General features: G+C 38.3%; 1 protein-coding gene across 4 annotated transcripts; it reads right to left on the bottom strand.

Annotated features, from left to right (window-relative positions):
- Positions 1 to 1,665: 1,665 nt before the first annotated feature.
- On the bottom strand, positions 1,666 to 19,521 carry ELOC (elongin C). 4 transcript variants are annotated; one of them, XM_082363668.1, is made up of 4 exons: positions 19,377 to 19,521; positions 9,943 to 9,996; positions 7,554 to 7,697; positions 1,666 to 2,091 (listed from the first exon to the last, which is right to left on the bottom strand). In XM_082363668.1, the coding sequence occupies exons 2-4, from the start codon at positions 9,944 to 9,946 to the stop codon at positions 1,901 to 1,903; spliced, it is 339 nt and encodes a 112-aa protein (XP_082219794.1). In that variant the 5' UTR covers positions 9,947 to 9,996; positions 19,377 to 19,521; the 3' UTR covers positions 1,666 to 1,900. The 4 variants fall into 4 exon arrangements, with proteins under 4 accessions (XP_082219794.1, XP_082219792.1, XP_082219793.1 ...); XM_082363666.1 differs by lacking the exon at positions 19,377 to 19,521 and adding an exon at positions 19,202 to 19,354; XM_082363667.1 differs by lacking the exon at positions 19,377 to 19,521 and adding an exon at positions 11,071 to 11,214.
- Positions 19,522 to 20,932: the final 1,411 nt, after the last annotated feature.

The following is a 20,932-nucleotide window of genomic DNA, read 5'->3' as shown; positions in this document are numbered from 1 at the left end:
ATTTTCTGTGCAGAAAAAGTATTGGGTAGATTTGCACATAATTCAAAAAGTAAACTAATCACCAAGTGTCAGAAAACTATTAAGGTCTCAATACTATATAAAATCGTCTCTTAAACTGAACCAAATTAAAATTCCTGCTATTCAATCATATGGCAAGATGTCCTGAAGCCAATAGTTTCATACATCTTCAGAAAAAGAGAAAATTAAGGCTAAAAAGATCAAACACCAAGTGTTCATCAAACCTTTCAGTCAATAGTCTTTATTAACATGCAAGTATCATTTGCCGCAAGCTATACAGTTTTTCCTAATCTTTCAGTTCTGTTTCAATATTTTGAACTTAAGGTAACTTCTGGACCTAACATATAAAGTAACCTACTAAAATGGGTCAAAGTTAAACTGTATTCTAGCTATCACCTTGACCTTTAAGATCACCACTTAGGTTTATAATTGGCATTATTTGTCACCAAGTAGCAGAATATAATTCTTGTACTTGATAATTCTATACTAAAATATGTAACAGTATGTCTTAAGATGTTACTAAAATATATGCAACTAACATTTATATTTAATTGCTTTCAATAACAATGTTAGGTCTTCTAAGAGGAAAAATTACTTTTATTGATCTTGGTTGTTTATGGTTTTTGCAGGTTCTAGAAAAACTGGTCCATATTGAACCAGTCTTAAAGAAGTAAGCTGAAGACTTAAATTTATAGACCCTATAATAACAGCTTTGTTTTACTACTAAGACAGAGACAATAATAAACCCAACTCTAGTGCTTCTTTTTCCACGACTAAGCAGAGACGCTCTATTATATAATGTTCTTCAAATTTTTTTTGTCTTAGTGTAAAAGCTGAATGACCTCTTCTATAAGTTTGAGTTCAGTAGAAGACCCAGATTATGGATATCACATCTAGTGGGACATACTTTAATTAACAGAAGATAATTAATATACTACATCAAAGTGCATTATTACTGCATCTCTCCACGTTTTTCTTATTTTATAACATTTCAGTTGAATCGAGGAAGACTGGAATTGTCAGAGAAGTCTTGCTCTTAGGATCTAGATGAAAAAGTTCATAGTGAGTCTTTTAAAACATATTTAAATAATGAGAAGTGTAATCACAACAAGGGACTATGTAAGAATGAATATTGCAAAGGAAACTTTATAGTCAATGGACTGGCCGAAATGCACAATGCACATGAAACTTAAGTCATGTAGTTTACTTGTTGACCATGTGGCTACAGTTCAAAAAGTCTCTGCTCCAAAAGCTGTACCTAGTAATCTTCCAAAATTGATTTTAAATAAAGTTCTTAAATTGTAGCAATAAACAAAAAGACAAGATACACTTAAACAATACTGCAGTTTATCAAAAGACACATAAGAAATTTCAACTCTCATGTCTTTGACAGTTATAAAAATCAATATTTTGGCTAAGTTATAAACATGTTTATAATGCAATTATATGCAATTGCATAACTCTAGTAATGCTAATGACAGCTCTAAGATCAGAATAGGTTTTTAAAAAAACACTAAGAACATAAAAATATGTAGCCCCATTATTTACCTGTAGAACGTGTTGAATTTATGCCTAAATTTCAGCATTTACTATATCACCACTGCTCTAACTTTAAAAATCACATCCAAAGGATAAGGCAAAACCACCTAAGAATTGGCATATTTGTTTATTTCTCAATTTGTGAAAATGTCCTTAATTTGTTGATGTAGCAAACAAATTTCAACTCTGATTGCTATGCAAAAGAACAGAAGATAATCTGCTTTGCAACGAACTTTAAAGTTCAATTGCACACAGGCAACATGCTATATATGAAAAAATTACTAACTGAACTACAGGTATTAAATACTGAAAAAAGTTAACAGTTTATTATAATTTATTTTATTTAACAATCTAGGAAGTTTGCAGCCATCAGCAGTTCCAGTGCAATTTCAGGTGCAATTGGAAATTCAGGAATCTCCGTGGAGCTGTTAGTGTAGCGAACCTTGTAGGTAAAATACATGCATACTTTTGACAGCACATGTGAAGGGATCTCTCTAAAATTGACTTCATTCGTTTCGTTCTCAGCAAATTGACCTGGAAGAGAAAATGAATTTGTTCGTGATATATGGGCTGACCTGTGTTCCTCCAAAATTCATATGTTTAAGTCCTAACCCCCAATACTTGAATGTGACTGTGTTTGGAGATAGGTAATTAAGGCCCTAATCCAATATGACTGGCATCCTTATCAGAATAGGAGATTAGGCTGCAGACACACAGAGGTAAGACAACAATGTGAAGACACAGGAAGAAGACAGTCATCTACAAGGCAAGGAGAGAGACCTCAGAAGAAACCAACTCTGCCAACACCTTGATCTCAAATTTCCACCCTCCAGAATTGTGAGAAAATAAATTTCTGTTTAAATCATCCAGTCAATGGTACTTTGTTATGGCAGCCCTAGCAAAACTAATATAATGCAAAAAGGATAAACCCAACTAGCATCAAATGAAATATGTAGAAATATGTAGATTTCTGAGTAGAAACATAAAAAAAATCTTTATTAAAAAGATTCAGTCTAGGAAATTAAGTATTTATAGATCACCAGGAGCTCTGTGCTATGTTGTCACGTAAATACAAATAATAAATGAAAACACTGTACTTATTAATCTTTTCAAGAAAGTAAATCCATTGTTTTCCCCTTTAGTTTTTAAAAATATGGTCATGTTAATGAGATCTCATAAGCTACTTCCTCCCTTTGTTTAATAACAGTTCATAAACTGTTTTTAGTGATCTCTCAGAATTTCTTTAGCTATATGATTTCTTTACTGTTGGGATAAAATATTTTCTTGGCAGTCTAGCACTAGCACTGTGCACTGAATATAAAAGGCAGAAAAATGTACTTTCTGAGAATGTAGTATTTTAAAAGTTTTCTAGTAATTGTCTATTGGTTGGGGGTAGGATGGGATGCGGAGAAAGAAGGATTCAGCAGATAATTCATAGCAACGAGGTAAATTTTTGTTTGCCAATAACGAAAACTCTCTTTCTTAAATGTATGTACGAAATATTACCAAAAGGCACTTATTAAGCCTTTGACACTAGACAAACATTAGTGTTTTCTTTAGGTGAAATTGGTATAACAGCTGGGAATGTAAATTGGTATAGCCACTATGGAGAACAGTATGGAGGTTCCTTAAAAAACTAAAAATAGAGTTACCATATGATCTAGCAATCCCACTCCTGGGCGTATATCCAGAAAAGACGAAAACTCTATAATTCGAAAAGATACATGCACCCTTATGTTCATAGCAGCTGGTATATATATACATTGGACTACTACTCAGCCATAAGAAAAGAACAAAATGCCATTTGCAGCAACATGGATGGATCGAGACACTGTCATACTGAGTGAAGTCAGACACATAAAGACAAATATCAGATGATACCACTTATATGTGGAATCTAAAAAAAAAAGGGTACAAATGAACTTATTTACAAAACAAGTAGAGTCCCGGATGTAGAAAACAAACTTATGGTTACTGGGTGGGAAAGAGGGGGCGGAATGAATTGGGAGATTGGGACTGACATATATACACTACTATGTATAAAATAGATAACTAATGAGAACCTACTGTAGAGCACAGGGAACTCTACTCAATGCTCTGTGGTGACCTAAATGGGAAGGAAATCTAAAAAAGAGTGGATATATGTATACGTATGACTGACTCACTTTGCTGTACAGCAAGAAACTAACACAACATTGTAAAGCAACTGTGCTCCAATAAAAATTAATAATAATAAAAAAAAGAAATTCATGTAAAAGTCACCATCTTAAGATGCACAATTCAGTGTACATTCACAATGCTGAGCAACCGTCCCCTCTATCTGGTTCCGAAACATTTTCGCCACCCCAAGTAAAACCCACACCGCAGCCTCTGGAAAACAGCCACCTACTTTCTTTCTCTATGTTTCTGGGGGTTTTTTGGCCACACTGCGCGGCTTGCAGGATCTCAGTTCCCTGACCAGGAATTGAACCCAGGCCACAGCGGCGAAAGCACCAAATCCTTAATCACTAGACCACCAGGGAACTCCCCTCTACTTTCTGTCTCTATGGATTTATCTATTCTGGATATTTCATACAAATGGAATTATACAACAATGTGTGTCTGGCTTCGTTCACTTAGCATAATGTTTTGAAGGTGCATCCACCTTGTAGCATGCATCAGTACTTCATTCCTTTTCATGCAAACATTAGTTTGGCGCCGAAAGTTTGAAGCTTCAAAGATAAAACTCTTGTTTTTAAATTAAAGGAGATCAGGCTTTGTAAAAATCCTTTAATCTCAATTTTTAGTTAAAATTTTGTTGGCATCGGGATTTTTCCCCTAAAGTACATCCTAGTTCCGTCCAGTAGAAAAGTCTAAAAGCACTTCAACCCAGGAGCAATGAGTACTGCTAGCACCCACAGTGGGGTATCTAAGTACCATTTTCCACTAAAAAACAAACCGAAAAAAAACTACCCCCCCCCCAAACCCCAGGGCTCTTTAACGAATGGCTGTTTTTAGGATTGAGGAATAATGTACAAAATGAACCGGAGAAATTTTGTTATTACAGAAAGTAGTAGAGCTATTCAAGACTAATAAAGCTGTGTCAAAAGGACACAGGAGCCAACCTGATGTGCTCCTTCTGGCATAAAAACGGAGCCATTTGAGCATCAGTAAGAATGACTGCACCTGACTGAAAAGTATCCAATAAAAAGTATATACGCAAACAAACAAACAAAACAAACATTCTTTACTGTTGGAGGATGCTGGAGAACCAATTCATTACTCTGAAAAATTACACGTAAAGGGAAAAAAAAAATCAAGCATTTATCTTTTCTTTCCCGTACAGACTGTATTTCAGGGTAACCAAATAGTTCTTTATAGGAGAGTTCTAACTAATAAATGCAGAAGAAATTACAGAACTAGAAAATCTCTGTTTTATAATTCCAAATGAAGTAAATCTCAGCAATAATCACAGTGAACGCTAAAACTAAATATTATATGAAAGTATGACTGGGGAATTGCTCATGGACAAATCAGCTTGATAACTCTGGAACCCACTAATCAGTCTTGACATTGCTAAAAGACGTGATACAATAGGACTACAAGAGTTCCACCTATAAAGTATTCTTGCTACAAAGATAAACTGGATTCTGCTCAAGGCTCTAGGGTTCTAATTATGAATTTACAAGATGAAACATGATTAAGTATAACCTGGATGTGGACATTACACAAATAACTTTGTTTCTAGTAAAATTGATAGCTGAAAAAAAAAAAGCAGGGGGGCGGTTGCAGGGGGACTATCATAGATTTTGCAAGTGAAATAACCTAATGTCAGGAATTTGCTTGAAATAACTCTTTTAAAAAAAGTTAGAATAATAGACAAAACAAGACTGGCAAAATGTTGACAACTATTGAAGCTAGTTGATGGGTACAGGAAGGTGTGTTGTTATTCTCTCCAAGTCTGTGTATGTTCTAAAATCTCCAGAGTAAACAATATAGAAAAGGGATTGCAAAGGATCTGAAATAGCCAAAACAATTTTGAAAAAGAAAAACAAAGTTGGGGGCCTCACACTTCCCAATTTCAAAACTTACTACAAAGCTACAGAAATCAAAATAGCGTGATAATGGTATAACGACAGATACATAGATCAATGGAAAAGAATTGAGAGCCCAAAAATAAACCTACATACCTATGGTCAACTGATTATCAACAAGGATGCCAAGATCATTCAATATGGTCTCTTTGACAAATAGTAATGGGATGTCCACATGCAAAAGAATGAAGCTGATTCACACTATATGCAAAAATTAACTTAAAATCAAGAACCTAAATGTAAGCGCTTAAAACACAACTTTTGTAAGAAAACAGAAGGTAAATCTTCATGACACTGAACTTGGCAATGGATTTTTAGACAGGACTCCAAAAATCAGAAACAACAAAAGGGAAAATAAATTGGACTTCATCAAAATAAAAAACTTCTGTGGGGCTTCCCTGGTGGCGCAGTGGTTGAGAACCTGCCTGCCAATGCAGGGGACACGGTTTCGAGCCCTGGTCTGGGAAGATCCCACATGCCGCGGAGCAACTAGGCCCGTGAGCCACAACTACTGAGCCTGTGCGTCTGGAGCCTGTGCTCCTCAACAAGAGAGGCCGCAATAGTGAGAGGCCCACGCACCGCGATGAAGAGTGGTCCCCGCTCGCCACAACTAGAGAAAACCCTCGCACAGAAACAAAGACCCAACACAGCCAAAAATAAATAAATAAATAAATTAATTAATTAATTAAAAAAAAAATTAAAAAAAAACTTCTGTGCATCAAAAGATACTATCAAGAAAAAACAGACTACAGAATGAAGAGAATATTTGCAAATCATTTATCTCATAAGGTATAAAGAATTTATAAAGAACTCTTTATAAATTTCAGAATTTATAAAGAACTTATAAAGTGTCCAGAATTTATAAAGAACTCTTAAACTCAACAACAAAAAGACAAGTCAATTAAAAAATGGGCAACAAAATTGAATAGATATTCGTCAAAAGAAAATATACAAATGACCAGCAAGCACATGAAGATATATTCAACTTCATCAGTCATTAGGGAATTGCTAATCAAAATTACAATGAGATACCACTTCACACCCACTAAGATGGCTAGAATCAGAAAAATGGAAAATAACAAATGTCGAGAGGATGTGGAGAAACTGGAACCCTCATACACGGCTGGCAGGAACGTAAAATGGCTCAGCCACTGTGCAGACAGTTCAGCATTTCCTCCAAGAGTTAAACATAGAATTACCCTATGCTCCAGAAATTCCAATCCTCAAGAAAAATTTTCTTGAGGTAAAACGGGAACAGTAGATATGTGGGAAGCAATAACTTCTATAGGTAAACTTTACATGTAACCAGGAGCACAAATCACCAGAGTCCTTCTGTGGTGAACTGACCATGGTAGCATAAGGAAATGATCCTTCCTATTACAAAATAATCAATTAGTTTTTTTTTTCTTTTAATTTTATTTATTTATTTATTTATTTATTTTTGGCTGTGTTGGGTCTTCGTTTCTGTGAGAGGGTTTTCTCTAGTTGTGGCGAGCAGGGGCCACTCTTCATCGCGGTGCGCGGGCCTCTCACTATCGCGGCCTCTCTTGTTGCGGAGCACAGGCTCCAGACGCTCAGGCTCAGTAGTTGTGGCTCACAGGCTTAATTGCTCCGCGGCATGTGGGATCCTCCCAGACCAGGGCTCGAATCCGTGTCCCCTGCATTGGCAGGCAGATTCTCAACCACTGCGCCACCAGGGAAGCCCCTCAATTAGGTTTTATTGAAACTATGGTAAATAACTGAAAACAGGAAATAGCAGAAGACATTTTTTTCCCAATGCAATATAACCATGCAGTAATTAATGTTAGAACAGTTACTGTCTTTCTTTTAATGTTATGAGTCATTTAATTCAACTTAAAAACACATTCATCAAACATTAAAAAAGTGAGGATATATTAAGAGGAAATAAAGAAATGTACCTACCTGGGCCACTCAACATGGCTTTTATTGTTCCTGATGTTAGCGCATGTTCTCTTTTTACAATAAATTCATGACCATCCGAAGATATCAACTTGACATACATGGCGTCAGGGCCCTCACAGCCACCATAGGTTTTCTCTTCTCCATCTAAAGTAAAGTAAGTAGTAAAATAATTTTTGAATCACAAAATTTATTAAAAGTAAACAGGTTTACCAAGGTTAATATCTGAATAACTCAGAGCAGAAACATTTCTGGAGAGTAATAGCCACCAAGATTTTAAAGTTTTTAACTCCTAGTTTTATTATTCTCTAAATATTTTCCAATATCAGAATAAACTTTACATTCAAGAATGTTTACTTCATTTATTTTTATTTTTAATTTTTGGCCACATGGCTTCTCGGATCTTAGTTCCCTGACCAGGGATTGAAACTGGGCCACAGCAGAGAAAGCGCCAAGTCCTAACCACTGAACCACCAGGGAACTCCCAAGGATGTTTACTTTAGATGAAAATTTACCAGTATTTTTCATGGAAGTATTAACAATTTGTGAACACAGCAGCACACTCAAATTTGAAGACTAAAAGAAAATATTCAAATAGTAAAACTTTAATTCTATGACCTGAAATACTCATTTTTAAAATAAGGTGCATAGTATGCTTATGAATAAATGTTTATATGCCATGTGAGCACAACTTCTGACAAGCCCTGTATTCTAAAATGTAGGGCCTTCTTTACTCAGCATTTTACTCTTGATCCATAAAAAAATGATCAAAACATTTTACTGCCCAGTTTAAATTATTGCATGAATATTGAAATAATGACTACAGACAAATAATCAAGCTTTAAAAATTCAAAGTGGAGGTGAGGTAGCTACCAGCTACCCTCAATGTCACCATGCTGGCTTCAGCCACAGGAGTTGGCTCAACGTAACTTTTTGAGGGAGTATATATTTTTATACAACCCTTTAAGATCTTTTCTCACACGTATAACTTTACAACTTTATACTGACAGAATTTTAATTTTTATGGTACCAATATCTGAAAGAAAATATCTCTTAAGGCTTATTCTAAAAACTTAGGAAGACTTAGCGAGGAGAAGTACAGAGGATAAAGCTGAAGTACTGTTCAGTTACAAACATCCATTTACTCATTCACTTGTTAATAATTTAGAAATCCCTAAAACTGAGATTAAAAAATATCAAAATCACTTATGTACTACCGCTGCCAAAAATGTTTAATCTGAATCTACTCAGGAGGAAATACTCAGACAAATCTAAATTTAAATGAGTCATGAAACACCTCACTCCTCACCCAATCCCAAAAGTAGGGAACTGCTTAAAGAAGACAAAAGAGATAAATTAATGCAATAAGTAATCCTTGATTGGACCCTGGATTTAAAAGTAATAAACCCACTGTAAAGAACACTAATCAAAAATTGAATGAAAAAACTGAAATTCTGAATATGGAATGAATTAGGAGATGCATGCTTAAGCATTTAGGTGTGGAGTATTACATGTACAACTAAATAAACAGAACAGAAAAAAAAGCTTATGTGTGTTTTTGTGTGTATATGTGGGTATATAAACACATACATACGTATACACGCAGGAAAAGCAAGTATGACAAAACGTTAATTAGTGAAGGCTATAGTGTATTATTCTTGCAATTTTTCATAATAAAAAGCTGGGGGACTCATAAAAATGCATGTAACTTCTAATTATAGACTTTTCAAGTGTACAAATTTTTAGCAGTTTTTGCCAACCTCTGAGAACAAAAAAATAATTATCAATTATTTAAATTTATACTTCTAGTATTTTTTTTTTCTTTTTTGGCAAGAGAAACCACTTTCTATGTCTGTTGGGAGAGTTTCTAATTTCCTAAGGTACAATAACTAGCAATCACAAATTAAATTTGGCATAATAATAATGTTACTGATCTGCCTTTCAAAAATATATAATAGGGCTTCCCTGGTGGCGCAGTGGTTGAGAATCTGCCTGCTAATGCAGGGCACACAGGTTCGAGCCCTGGTCTGGGAAGATCCCACATGCCGCGGAGCAACTGGGCCCGTGAGCCACAACTACTGAGCCTGCGCGTCCGGAGCTTGTGCTCCGCAACAAGAGAGGCCATGATAGTGAGAGGCCCGCGCACCGCGATGAAGAGTGGCCCCCGCTTGCCGCAACTAGAGAAAGCCCTCACAGAAACGAAGACCCAACACAGCCAAAAATAAAAAAATTAAAAAAAAAAAAGAAATATATTATAAACATAAGCTGCTGATTTAAACAACTAATTTCAGTCTACTCTACTTTCTTACTTGCATTCACTGACTTCAAAGGCCTATCTTTGAGAAGAAAGCTTCAACTAATTGAACTACAAAATGACTTTTATATAACTTACCCATTATGTTCTTATGAAATTCTACTTTGCGTCCACAGGAACTTTAGTAGTTTCCTGAAATATAACAATGCTATATTGAGATTAATGCCAGAATAACATGTTTTCCCGTTATTTTTTAATACGTCCTTGGTGTTACAAGTGCAAGGACTCTCTCTCTCTGCTATGTAAGTTTCCCAGCCACCACAATACGGAACAGTATCAAGTTTCTGAACATCTGAGAGAAGATGATCACCTCCAGGGCAGTAAAGTCTAAATACAGAGTTTTCCCCCGCCTTTTTAAGGTAACTATTCTGACAACAGTTTAAAAATACATATGTTGTTCCTTAGGAGCTGAACTGAACTTGAAGGAGACACCCTTGGCCTTAATCATCTTTGTATACTATATCTACTAGATACTGGTAAACGTTAAAGCAAGTATCTGCTAAATGAATGACAACATGATAAATCCAAGGACGTGAAGTAGCTTTCATGTGAATAAAAAAGGTAAGGCTTGCCCTCTTCTTATGTAAGTGTGCACATCTATAATACATTTTACTGTTCCATCCCTTCTGCACAGAGGCTACCAAAGTTCTGAGATTTAACAATGAAGTGTTAAAAAAAAATTTAATTTTTGAGAAATCTTAAATTTCACCAAAGAAATGACTACCAAAGGAAAAGAGCTCATGTTTTCAGTAATTTGTATTTTAACAGCATTTCTTCAAAGGAGGATTTTATTTATCCGAATATTATTTTTTATGTCATTATCAGGAAAACACTGTATCCTAATTATCCTGTTCTCTAAGAAATCCCTGACCAATAAACCTATGTAATCCCTCACCTTAAAAAACATCATTGATGTACAGAGAGGCTGAATGATTTGCTCCAGGTGTTGACAGAGTCGGGGTAAAAATTAAATGTTAGTCTAGAACACTCCCCAAGCATGGAGGGAGGTATTTAAAGTACCATGTCTAATGTGAGAGAAGGGCAGCAGGGGCAATGTAACGTTTTTACCAACCATTTGAGGGCCTAATGAGTGTAAACACTGCATTAAATGCCTTGCATACACTGTCTTATTTTAAAACAACACTTCTTCTACAGGGGAATCATCATTCCCATTTTAGAGATGAGAAAGCACGACGAGGCTGCTACCTGCTCAAGGCTTCTACAGCTTAAGCGGCAACGTGAGAATTTAAACCTGGGTAGGTTTGCTTTAGAGCCCACGCTCCCTTCCATTATTCCATACCGCCATGGTAATAAATTCTGGCTCCTGTTAAAACTTCTTTTCCACTACTGCTGAGAGGTGCTGATATAAATCCTTAGTTATCTAAAATTTAAAAACAGTACTATGTCACTTTTTGGTCATAGTAGTAGGCAATTAAAAAATTTATCAGTCATTATTATTTTCTTCTGTTCATACTGCTTTGTACTCCTTCTAAAACGCAAAAAAAGGAAAAAATGCTAGAAAAGCTAGAAGAAGAAGAATTTCAAGTGCCAACTTTTCTCTGGAAAATCTCCAGAGTAAAACATCCAGGATGTTTACTTAACTAGTAGTAGCTAAGCAACCATGAAAAGTCACACCTTAGAAGCCCTTTGGGTAGCAACAGTTTTTCTACAGACTTCTTAATATAGTAAATCGAATCCATCATTTATACAAGGGTTAAGGTTGGGTGGGGGAGGGAGCTCCCCATCACTAACAAAGAAAAGAGTAAATCAACATTAACAATTAAGAGTAAACACTGATTCCTACGTGGAAGTTAAAAATATTTGAAATATGATTAAATTTGGACTTAACCCACAAATAACCTATAAAAATCTAAGTTTAGGGTTACAAAATCTCAGTGTGAACATCTGAACGTCTACTCCATAACTGAATTAGGTATATATGAACAAGGGAGGTAAAAGGAAGTGGTTGAACAGTGGGTTGAGAACAGTTCCAGGCAGAAGACATGAACAAAGACTTGATGTCATTGTGCTTTTAGAGTGTTATATATAAACATTACTTTTTTACAGTTTTCTATTTTTTAGATTTTTATTACCTAACAAATACATAGAAATTCTAGGTTAGCCTAGGGCCTACACTGAAATCAGTTTTTATCCTAGTATCTTTGAACACCAAAAAGATCTTTAAACGGCCCATCCCTTTTCTGATTTGAAATGTTACCTTTATCATATACTATATTACTACATGGATTTCTAGACTGTATTCTGTTCCATCAATCTGTTTATACCTGACCAATATCCCCACTGTTTTAATTACAATAGTGTGATAAACATGTTTTTGCTAAAGAGTTGGGCAAGTCCACATTTTGTTATTACACATTTCTTGTTAGGTCTACTTTTAGGTACTTTACAGTTCCCATTATGAATGGGATCTGTTTTTTCGATTATACTTTCTGAAAGGTTATTGCTGGTGTTTTAAAGAAAACCTTTTAAATTCGGTAAGTTGAGCTTGTATTCCATGATCTTCACAAACTCTCTTATTAGTTCTAATAGTTTTTCAGCTGACTTGCTTGGATTAGCTAAGTAGATGAGAGCAACAGCTGCAAATCTATTCTCTGTATCTTTTTGCTTTTTTACGTTGGCTATTTACCTGGAAAAAATAAGGTTAGATGTCTAACTGACATCACTCACAAAAACACACTACAGATTAAAGAACCAAATGTAAAAAAACCCCACTGAACTCTAGAAAAATATCAAAAGAAAAAATACAAATAGCTCATAGACCTGTATAAAAATGTTTGATCCCAATGGTAATAAGAAAATGAAAACATTAAAAGTTGCTAAGAACCAAGTTTTGGAGGGAAGGGGAAATGGGTGATACTAAACAAAAATAGTATATTTATACTTTTGAAATATTATGGGACAGTGAAAAGGAATAAGTTAAACCTATGTATATAATAACATGGAAACACCAAGATAAACTGTTAATTTTTTAAAAAGCAAATTAGAATGATAGGTACAGTTTGATGCCATTTAAGTAAAATAAGGGGTTTCTCACCTATTAACCTCACGTTTTCTGCTGGAAAAAATATATATAAAAATAACCCTAAATAGCCAAAACAAGTTTGAGAAAGAAGAACAGAGCTGGAGGTACCATGCTCCCTGATTTCAAATCACTACTACAAGCTACAGTAACCAAGACAGTATGTAGAAAACAGTCACATAGATCAATGGAACAGAACAGAGAGCCCAGAAATGAGCCCACACTTATATGATCAATTAACCTATGACGAAACAGCCAAGAATATTCAGTGGGAAAAAGACAGCCTCTTCAATAAATGGTGTTGGGAAAACTGGACAGCTACTGCAAAAGAATCAAACTGAACTACTGTCTCATACCATATACAAAAATAAACTCAAATACTTGAATGTAAGACCTGAAATCGTAAAACTCCTAGGAAAAAACATAGTGCGTTCTCTGATATTGGTCTTAGCAGTATTTTGGGGATATGCCTCCTCAGGCAAGGGAAACAAAAGCAAAGATGAACAAATGGGACTACATCAAACTAAGTAAAAAACTTTTGCACAGCAAACGAAACCATCAACATAATTAAAAGGCCACGTACTGAATGGGAGAAGATGTTTGCAAACAATCTGTCTGATAAGGGGTTAATACCCAAAATATATAAAGAACTCATGCAACTCAACATCAAAAAAACCCCAATTAAAAAATGAGCAGAGGACCTAAATAGACATTTTCCCAAAGAAGACACACAACACACAGATAGCCAACAAATACATGAAAAGATACTCAACATCATTAATCATCAGGGAAATGCAAATTGAAACCACAACAAGATACCACCTCAGACCTGTCAGAATGGCTATCATCATTTTTGGCAAGGATGTGGAGAAAAGGGAACCCTCACGCAGTGCTGGTGGGGCTGTAAATTGGTGCAGCCACTATGAAAAACAGCATGGAAGCACTACCATAGGTCCAGCATTCCACTTCTGTGTATTTTTTCTAAAGTCAACAAGAACATTAATTCAAAAAGATACACACACCCCTACATTCCTTGTAGCATTATTTACAATAGTCAAGATATGGAAGCAACCTAAGTGCCCATCGATAGATGAATGGATAAAGATATGATACACACACACATACACATTACAAGATTACTCATATAATGGAATATTACTCAGCCATAAAAAAAGAATGAAATCTTGCCATTTGTGACAACATGGGTATTATACTAAGTGAAATAAATCAGACAGTGAAAGACAAAAACTGCATGATTTCACTTATATGTGGAATCTAAAAACCAAAATGAATGAACAAACACAACAAAACAGAACCAGACTCACAGATACAGGAGAACAAACCAGTGACTGCCACGGGGGAGGGGGTGGGGGAATGAGTGAAGTAGGCAAGGGAGATTAAGAGGTACAAACTGCCAGTTACCAGTCATGAGTCATGGGGATGAAATCTACAGCATGGGGAATATAGTCAATAATACTGTAATATCTTTGTATAGTGACAGATGACACTAGACTTATTGTGGTGATCATTTTGTAACGTATAGAAATATAGAATCACTATGCTGTGCACCTGGAACTAACGTAGTGCTGTAGGTCAATTATACTTCAATTTTTAAAAAAAAAATCATAAAAATATGTGTTTGAAAGAACAAATAACTAAAAACCTATGATTTAAAACTGATTTTTAAAAAGAAACAAGTATGTGGAACTAAGCCACTCATGAAGGAAACAATGGTCAGTCAGCCTGATGATTTGTTCTTAACAATATGTAAGAATATGATTAATTTGGAAAACGAAGTAAATTACATTAAGCAAAAATTATCTAATGTTTAGGCCTATTTGAAGAGGCAAGAAGAGAGGTTTTGGCCATTAATACAAATTGACAGAAGTTACACAATTCCAGTTTGTAACAAGACATCAGAATATCTTGCCTAGAACGTGCTTATAGTGTCGCTGAATTTATGTATCTCAGGATGAGATAAAATTCTCATTCTGGCTTATTCAACTTATAACAATGCTCCTATAGTACTTAACTCTTGTGTAGGCAGTTTTAATGCTTTTGGCAAAGTAACTCAGTGTCGTTAGTAGTCCATGTTTGAATTTCTACTCTGCGCATTTCTATCTTGAGACCCAGATAGGTTAAATGATAAAACTTCTGTTTCTTCATCTCCCAAATGAGAAAACTGGACTCGACTGTGTCTAAAGTCCCTTCCAGCTCTACCATTTCATGACTGAACCCATGTGAAATTCACCCTCCCTCTACAACAAACTGCCCACAACTCCCAATTTCCCATTTTTATTAAGCAAGAGTCACTCCCACACAGCACACAACTCAAGAGTTCTAGAGTGCTGTGTGTTCCCACTGAGGCTGTCTTGTCTGCCTTACCCCGTAACCTACCTCATCTCCCACTTAGACAATGATCTCCAAACTCCTTTGTTTTGGTCTAAAAAGTACGAACAAGTACTTCACTATACAGTGTGTACCTAATTATAGATTCTACACACTGTAAAATAATTAAAAAGAACCTTTAAATGATGGGCTGAAAATAAACAAATATAAACCCAACCCTGACCTTGCTTCCTCCCACTGTGAAGAGTCCCTGAAGATCGGCACCACGCGTGCCTCACGGTCCTTCCACCCGTAACTCCCTGCCCTCTCCTCGGATGTAGCTACCCACCCAAATCCCAACGCTGGCCAAAGCCGATTCTCCACCGAGCTCAGGCCTCAACCAAAGACTGAATCGGCTGAAGAAAAGTCACAACCATTTTGACTGGTCTCAATTTTAAATTATTGGCCACACACTTTAAACAGATACTTGGTGTCGTACTGATCCTCCTACCTAGTAAACTGGCTTTCCTACTTTGAGAAAATTTACAGCATCTCCTAAACCTCCAACATACCTCTCCTCCCTACCCTGACAACTTCACTTATTTCACCAACAAAACAGAAACAAATCACTTCAACTGCCTTATCTTTCCACCTTCATCCTACCTGCGTCTATATACCATATACTTCCTGTTTCAAAAGTTGAGTAAAAATCATCCTTCCTATGCAAGGCCAACCTTTCCACCTAAGCACAGTGATCCAAGGGCTTTGTCCTGCCACAATTCAACGTATCAAAATGCTGTAACTCATCACTACCACATGCTTCTCTGTAACCCACACTGATCAGACTTTTTAGACCTCCAGTCCATTCAAAGTGCTCTTGTCAAATTTCAACTACTTGGTCACTGGGTCAATTTTTTTTATTATTTTATTTATTCATTTAAAAAATATTTATTTATTTATTTGGCTGCGCGGGGGTCTTAGTTGCGGCATGCGGGATCTAGTTCTGGACCAGGGATCGAACCCGGGCCCCCTGCATTGGAAGCGCGGAGTCTTAACCACTGGACCACCAGGGAAGTCCTCTCTGGGTCAATTTTTAATCATCATCTTACTCTTACGGTTTTACAGTTGACTCCGCCCTCTTTTCTGAAACATTTTCTTCCCTTAGTATTAAGGATGCCACACCCTCCTGGCCTTTCTGCTTCTGTCACTGTTTGCTCCTCCTCTGACCCGAGTGCTCCCAGCCATCTGCCCTCTTCTCCACTAACACTCTTTACTTGATGTCCTCTGGTCCATAGTTTTAAATATCACATGTAAAATATGACTCCAAGATTATCCCCCTAACCTGACTTCTCCCCTGAGCAACAGCAGTGGACATCCTACTCGCCTACTGCACATATTCTGAGCTGCATAAAGTCATCAACCTAGTACAGTCTATACAGAACTCCTGCTTTATCCCTCAGAAACCAGTGCCCCTGCCCCAGTCTTCCTCATTCCAGTAAATGGTGCTACTGTTCACCCAGATGCTCGGGCAAAACAGGTGACTCCTCCAAATTTTTTTTTGTCCTGGGGCGAAGGTAAGAACCATTTGGCTCCACCTTCAAATTACATTCCAAATCAGACCACTTCTCACGAACTTCCAACTCTACATCTCTAGTTCAAGCTACCACACGGCAACTGAACTACTACCAGCCTCCTTAGGAGCTGGTTTTTCCACTTTCCTCCAACTCCGTCAGTTTGCCACTCAGCAATTAGTCATCAAAAGCATAAGCCAGATATCACTCCCCTGCACAAAATCCTCTAATGGCTTCTCATCACGGACAGAACAAGGACTGTAAAGTTCCATCTTATTTACTCCTTGCTAACCACTCTGATCTCATCTCCCATCACTCTTCCTTCATTAACATCCAGCCACATTGGCCTTCTAAGTATTTTAATAGGTCAAGTTCATTCCTCCCTTAAGGTCTATGCATTTACAGTTACTGCTCTCTGAAAAACTCTTCTTTCAGATCTTTATTATTTTAGTCTCCAGGCAAAGCATTAACTCCTCAGAGAGGTAGGTCTTCCTTGATCACTTCCCTTTCAAAATCAGACACCACACCCTAGTCACTCTAACTTAATCTAACTCTAATCTAGCTATAGTCTCTTCACATTTATCACCACCTGAAACTGTATTTGCTTACTTAATGTATAGCCTCCTTCCTCAAGCTCGGTGAGGGCAGGCCTCATTAAGTGCCTAGCATATAGAAGATGCTGAATAAAGAGTTGAGTGAATGGCACTACTGTTTTCTTAATCACCAAGGCTTGAAATTTTGAGCATCACTGGGTGAGCTTTTTCTGATCTTATTTTCTAATGGAACAGTAAACATCTAGGACAGGTTAGCTGAAATGCATTAACACATACCAGTGTAAATACAAAGATTTTCCAGATTATTTTCTAGTACTGAAAAAAATCTTCCCAAAAAAACCAAACAAGCAATTTATAAGCTATAAATATTAATTTGGAGGGCTTCCCTGGTGGCACAGTGGTTAAGAATCTGCCTGCCAATGCAAGGGACATGGGTTCGAGCCCTGGCCAGGGAAGATCCCACATGCCACAGAGCAACTAAGCCTGTGCGCCACAACTACTGAGCCTGCGCTCTAGAGGCCGCAAGCCACAACTACTGAGCCCACGTGCCACAACTACTGAAGCCTGCACGCCTCGAGCCCGTGCTCCGCAACAAGAGAAGCCACTGCAATGAGAAGCCCGTGCACTGCAACAAAGAGTAGCCCCCGCTCGCCGCAACTAGAGAAAGCCTGCACACAGCACCAAAAACCCAACACAGCCAAAAACAAACAAATAAATAAATTTATAAAATAAAAATATATATATTACTTTGGAACTTGATATATAGAACTGACTGTAACTTCTGACTACAAACTACTGACTACATTACAGAATTACCATAATGTAATGAAACTAGTATCTTCCATTTGAAATAAATTTATATACATATATATTTTTTGGAATGGTAGATAATTATTAGGTAAATCTCACACTTAAGAAAAAAAAAGACAGTCATTTAAAAATTAAGTATGAAGCCAAAATCATCACTGGCAATAAGCACTTAATACCCACGATGACAGGGACCATAGTTGTCTCCTTGCCACTGTATCTCCAAAATGAATGAATCCACGGGTGAACCGTGATATTTCAACATCATGAATTATACCACAATTATAATGTAAACGAGATCCGAGACGTATCATTTTAGTCCACTAAACAAAAAAGGAAACTAGTTGGGGATCAGAAAGCAAATCTGGCAGTTTGAAAATGAGGTTTTAAAACTCTAAAGGATTGCGGTTGTTTTCCACACTGAAGGCGATGCAGAGTAGGAATGCTCGCACTAATAACTCAAACTCCATAGCTGTATTAAAGAGGTTCCGTAAGAGACACTTAATGGCCACTGTACTTGACACTAGATACCTCCTTTCAGATGAGACTGGGAGGCAGATGCACGGCAGCCCCAAAACACGAAGTCGGGCAGAGATCACCCAACAACTTGGTAAACTTCTCGGGGTCCCGCAACTGGGAAGAACGAAGGCCCTCTTCTATAACTAGGGACTGACCCCAAGAAAAGAACGAATCTGAGTGCAGCCAGCGAAAGCAAAAAGGGAAAGCGACAGGGCTGCCATGCTCCTAACTCCACCCTGCCCGCGTTCAACCCCGAGGAGGCCCAGTCTCGCCGGCCGCCGCCCCTCCTTCCACCCTTTTCCAAGCCCACCGAGCGGCGCCAGGAAAGGTCCCGCCGCCCTCCTCTCCCCTCCCCCAAACCAGGAGCCGAAGAGGCCAGGGAAGGTTAAGAGCTTCCGTTCCTTCCCCGCCCAAATGGGAAGGGGTGGGAAGTGGGATGGCGAGCGCGCCCACTAGGAGCCTCCCCCGTCCCCCCACGCTGGCCTGGAGCTCCGTTCCCACTCCAGCCCGAGACTCACTCGTCAGCCCCGCAGCAACCGCAGCCACCGCACCGGGTCCACGCGCACCGCCACAGCCCCTACACCAGGGCCGCCCCCCCCCACCCCCAGCTGCCTGCCGCCGTGGGTTCCGGGGCAGTTGGAGGAATCACTTCCGCTGGGTCACGGACGCTTTCTACGAGCGGGAGATTAGTACCTGGTGAGGCGGGGACTCGCTGAGTCCGTCGCCCGCCGGCGTCTACAGGAAGTGCGCAGCGCCCCCTCCCTTCTCCCACAGGCCAAGCCTAAGAGGACGGTCGTCCCTGGAAAGTCTCAACCAATCCTATTCTGGGTCTTTTGACTCCCAGCATGCAGCGCCGATCCTGATCTGATTTCCGCGGGGACAGCATCCTCAAAGAGGTGCTGGGGGGCGGGGGTGTGGGGGTGGGTCCGAGGCAGCATTGCATCCTGGGATTTGTAGTTTCTCTGGCGGGTACTGTCGTATTTGGTTGAGGCAGCACTGCAACCTGGGACTTGTAGTTTCTCACGCTGAATGTTAAGAACCTTGTAATTTTGGAGGTTGTTCCTGCCGCTCGTTTAGGGGTACGCGTAGAGGTCGGAGACTATCTGCAGAGGAAAGATTGGATAGTGGGAGTGCGGTTGCTATGCTAACAAGATCGTGCTCTTTATGAAGCAGCTTGTCTTTTGTGAAAAGTTGCAGAGCTTGTTGAAGAGCATCCCAACAGCTCGCGAAATCTCTGGCCTCATTTCCTCTCTTCCCGGTACCTTTCGGTGTTTACTGAAAACTAACCACGCCCCCCACCCCCACTCTGAGGCCTTTCCCCCACCTCCTGCTCCCTCCCAGCCACAGGGTTGCTCAGCTTTTGGATTCTGAAATCACTCACCGCAAGTCCAGCCACCAGTACTCAGTTCTGACACCATCTTTGTCACTCCACGCCCCCTTTGCCCCTCCTTCCTCTCCTCTCTCTCCCGCTCTCTCCCCGGCGCGCTTCCCCCCACCCCCCAATCCCCCTATCATTTTTACAAATCTTACCTCCACTTAAGATGGGGTTATGTCCTGATAAGCCCAGTGGAATTTGAAAATGTCGTAAGTCGAAAATGCATTTAATAGACCTAACCTATTCAACATAATTTAGCCTAGCTTATCTTAGAATGTGCTCAGAATGCTTACATTAGCCTGCAGTTGGGCAGAAATCGTCCAATGGAAAGCTTATTTTATAATAAAGTGTTGATTATCTTAGGTAATTTATTGATTACTTGTACTGAAAGTGAAAAACACAATGGTTGTATAAGTGTATTGGTTGTTTACCCTCCTGTTTGGGTGGTTGATTAGGAGCTTAAACACCGGAGAGAGAGTTTCATACTGCGTATTGGTAGCCCAGGAAAAGATTAAAATTTCAAATTGTGTATGGTTTCTACTGAATGCGGATAGCTTTGGCACCATGGTATAGTCAAGAAATTGTAAGTCGAACTATCGTAAATCAGAGCCGTCTTTACTCGCTTTCCCTTGGTGAAATTTAGGCACCCTTCCAGGAAGGGTGAAACAGCTAAATAAAGTTCACCCTCTGTTTACCGGACTGTGGCATGAAAGGAATGTAGGGCCAAGACTCTCACCATTGCAAGTTGCTCAACTCCGACTGTTGTGTAACGATGTCCGCAAAAGGAAAACAGATACAGGCGATCCAAAGTTTGTTGACCTAATTAGTGACTTTTGCCTGCAAGACTTTTTTAGTTCATTTGGCAGATAAAAGG

This window comes from Balaenoptera borealis, assembly GCF_965194805.1.
Source record: "Balaenoptera borealis genome assembly, chromosome: 17".
Lineage (NCBI taxonomy): Eukaryota > Metazoa > Chordata > Mammalia > Artiodactyla > Balaenopteridae > Balaenoptera > Balaenoptera borealis.
Note: the sequence above shows the minus strand (reverse complement) of the source record. Positions and strands in the feature narration are given on the sequence as shown.

Bases quoted from the DNA above. Each gene is read 5' to 3' on its own strand.
- ELOC (XM_082363668.1), bottom strand. The intron at 2,092-7,553 runs GTAGGTACATTT...TTTCTCTTCCAG, and splicing joins AGCCATGTTGAGTGGCCCAG to GTCAATTTGCTGAGAACGAA.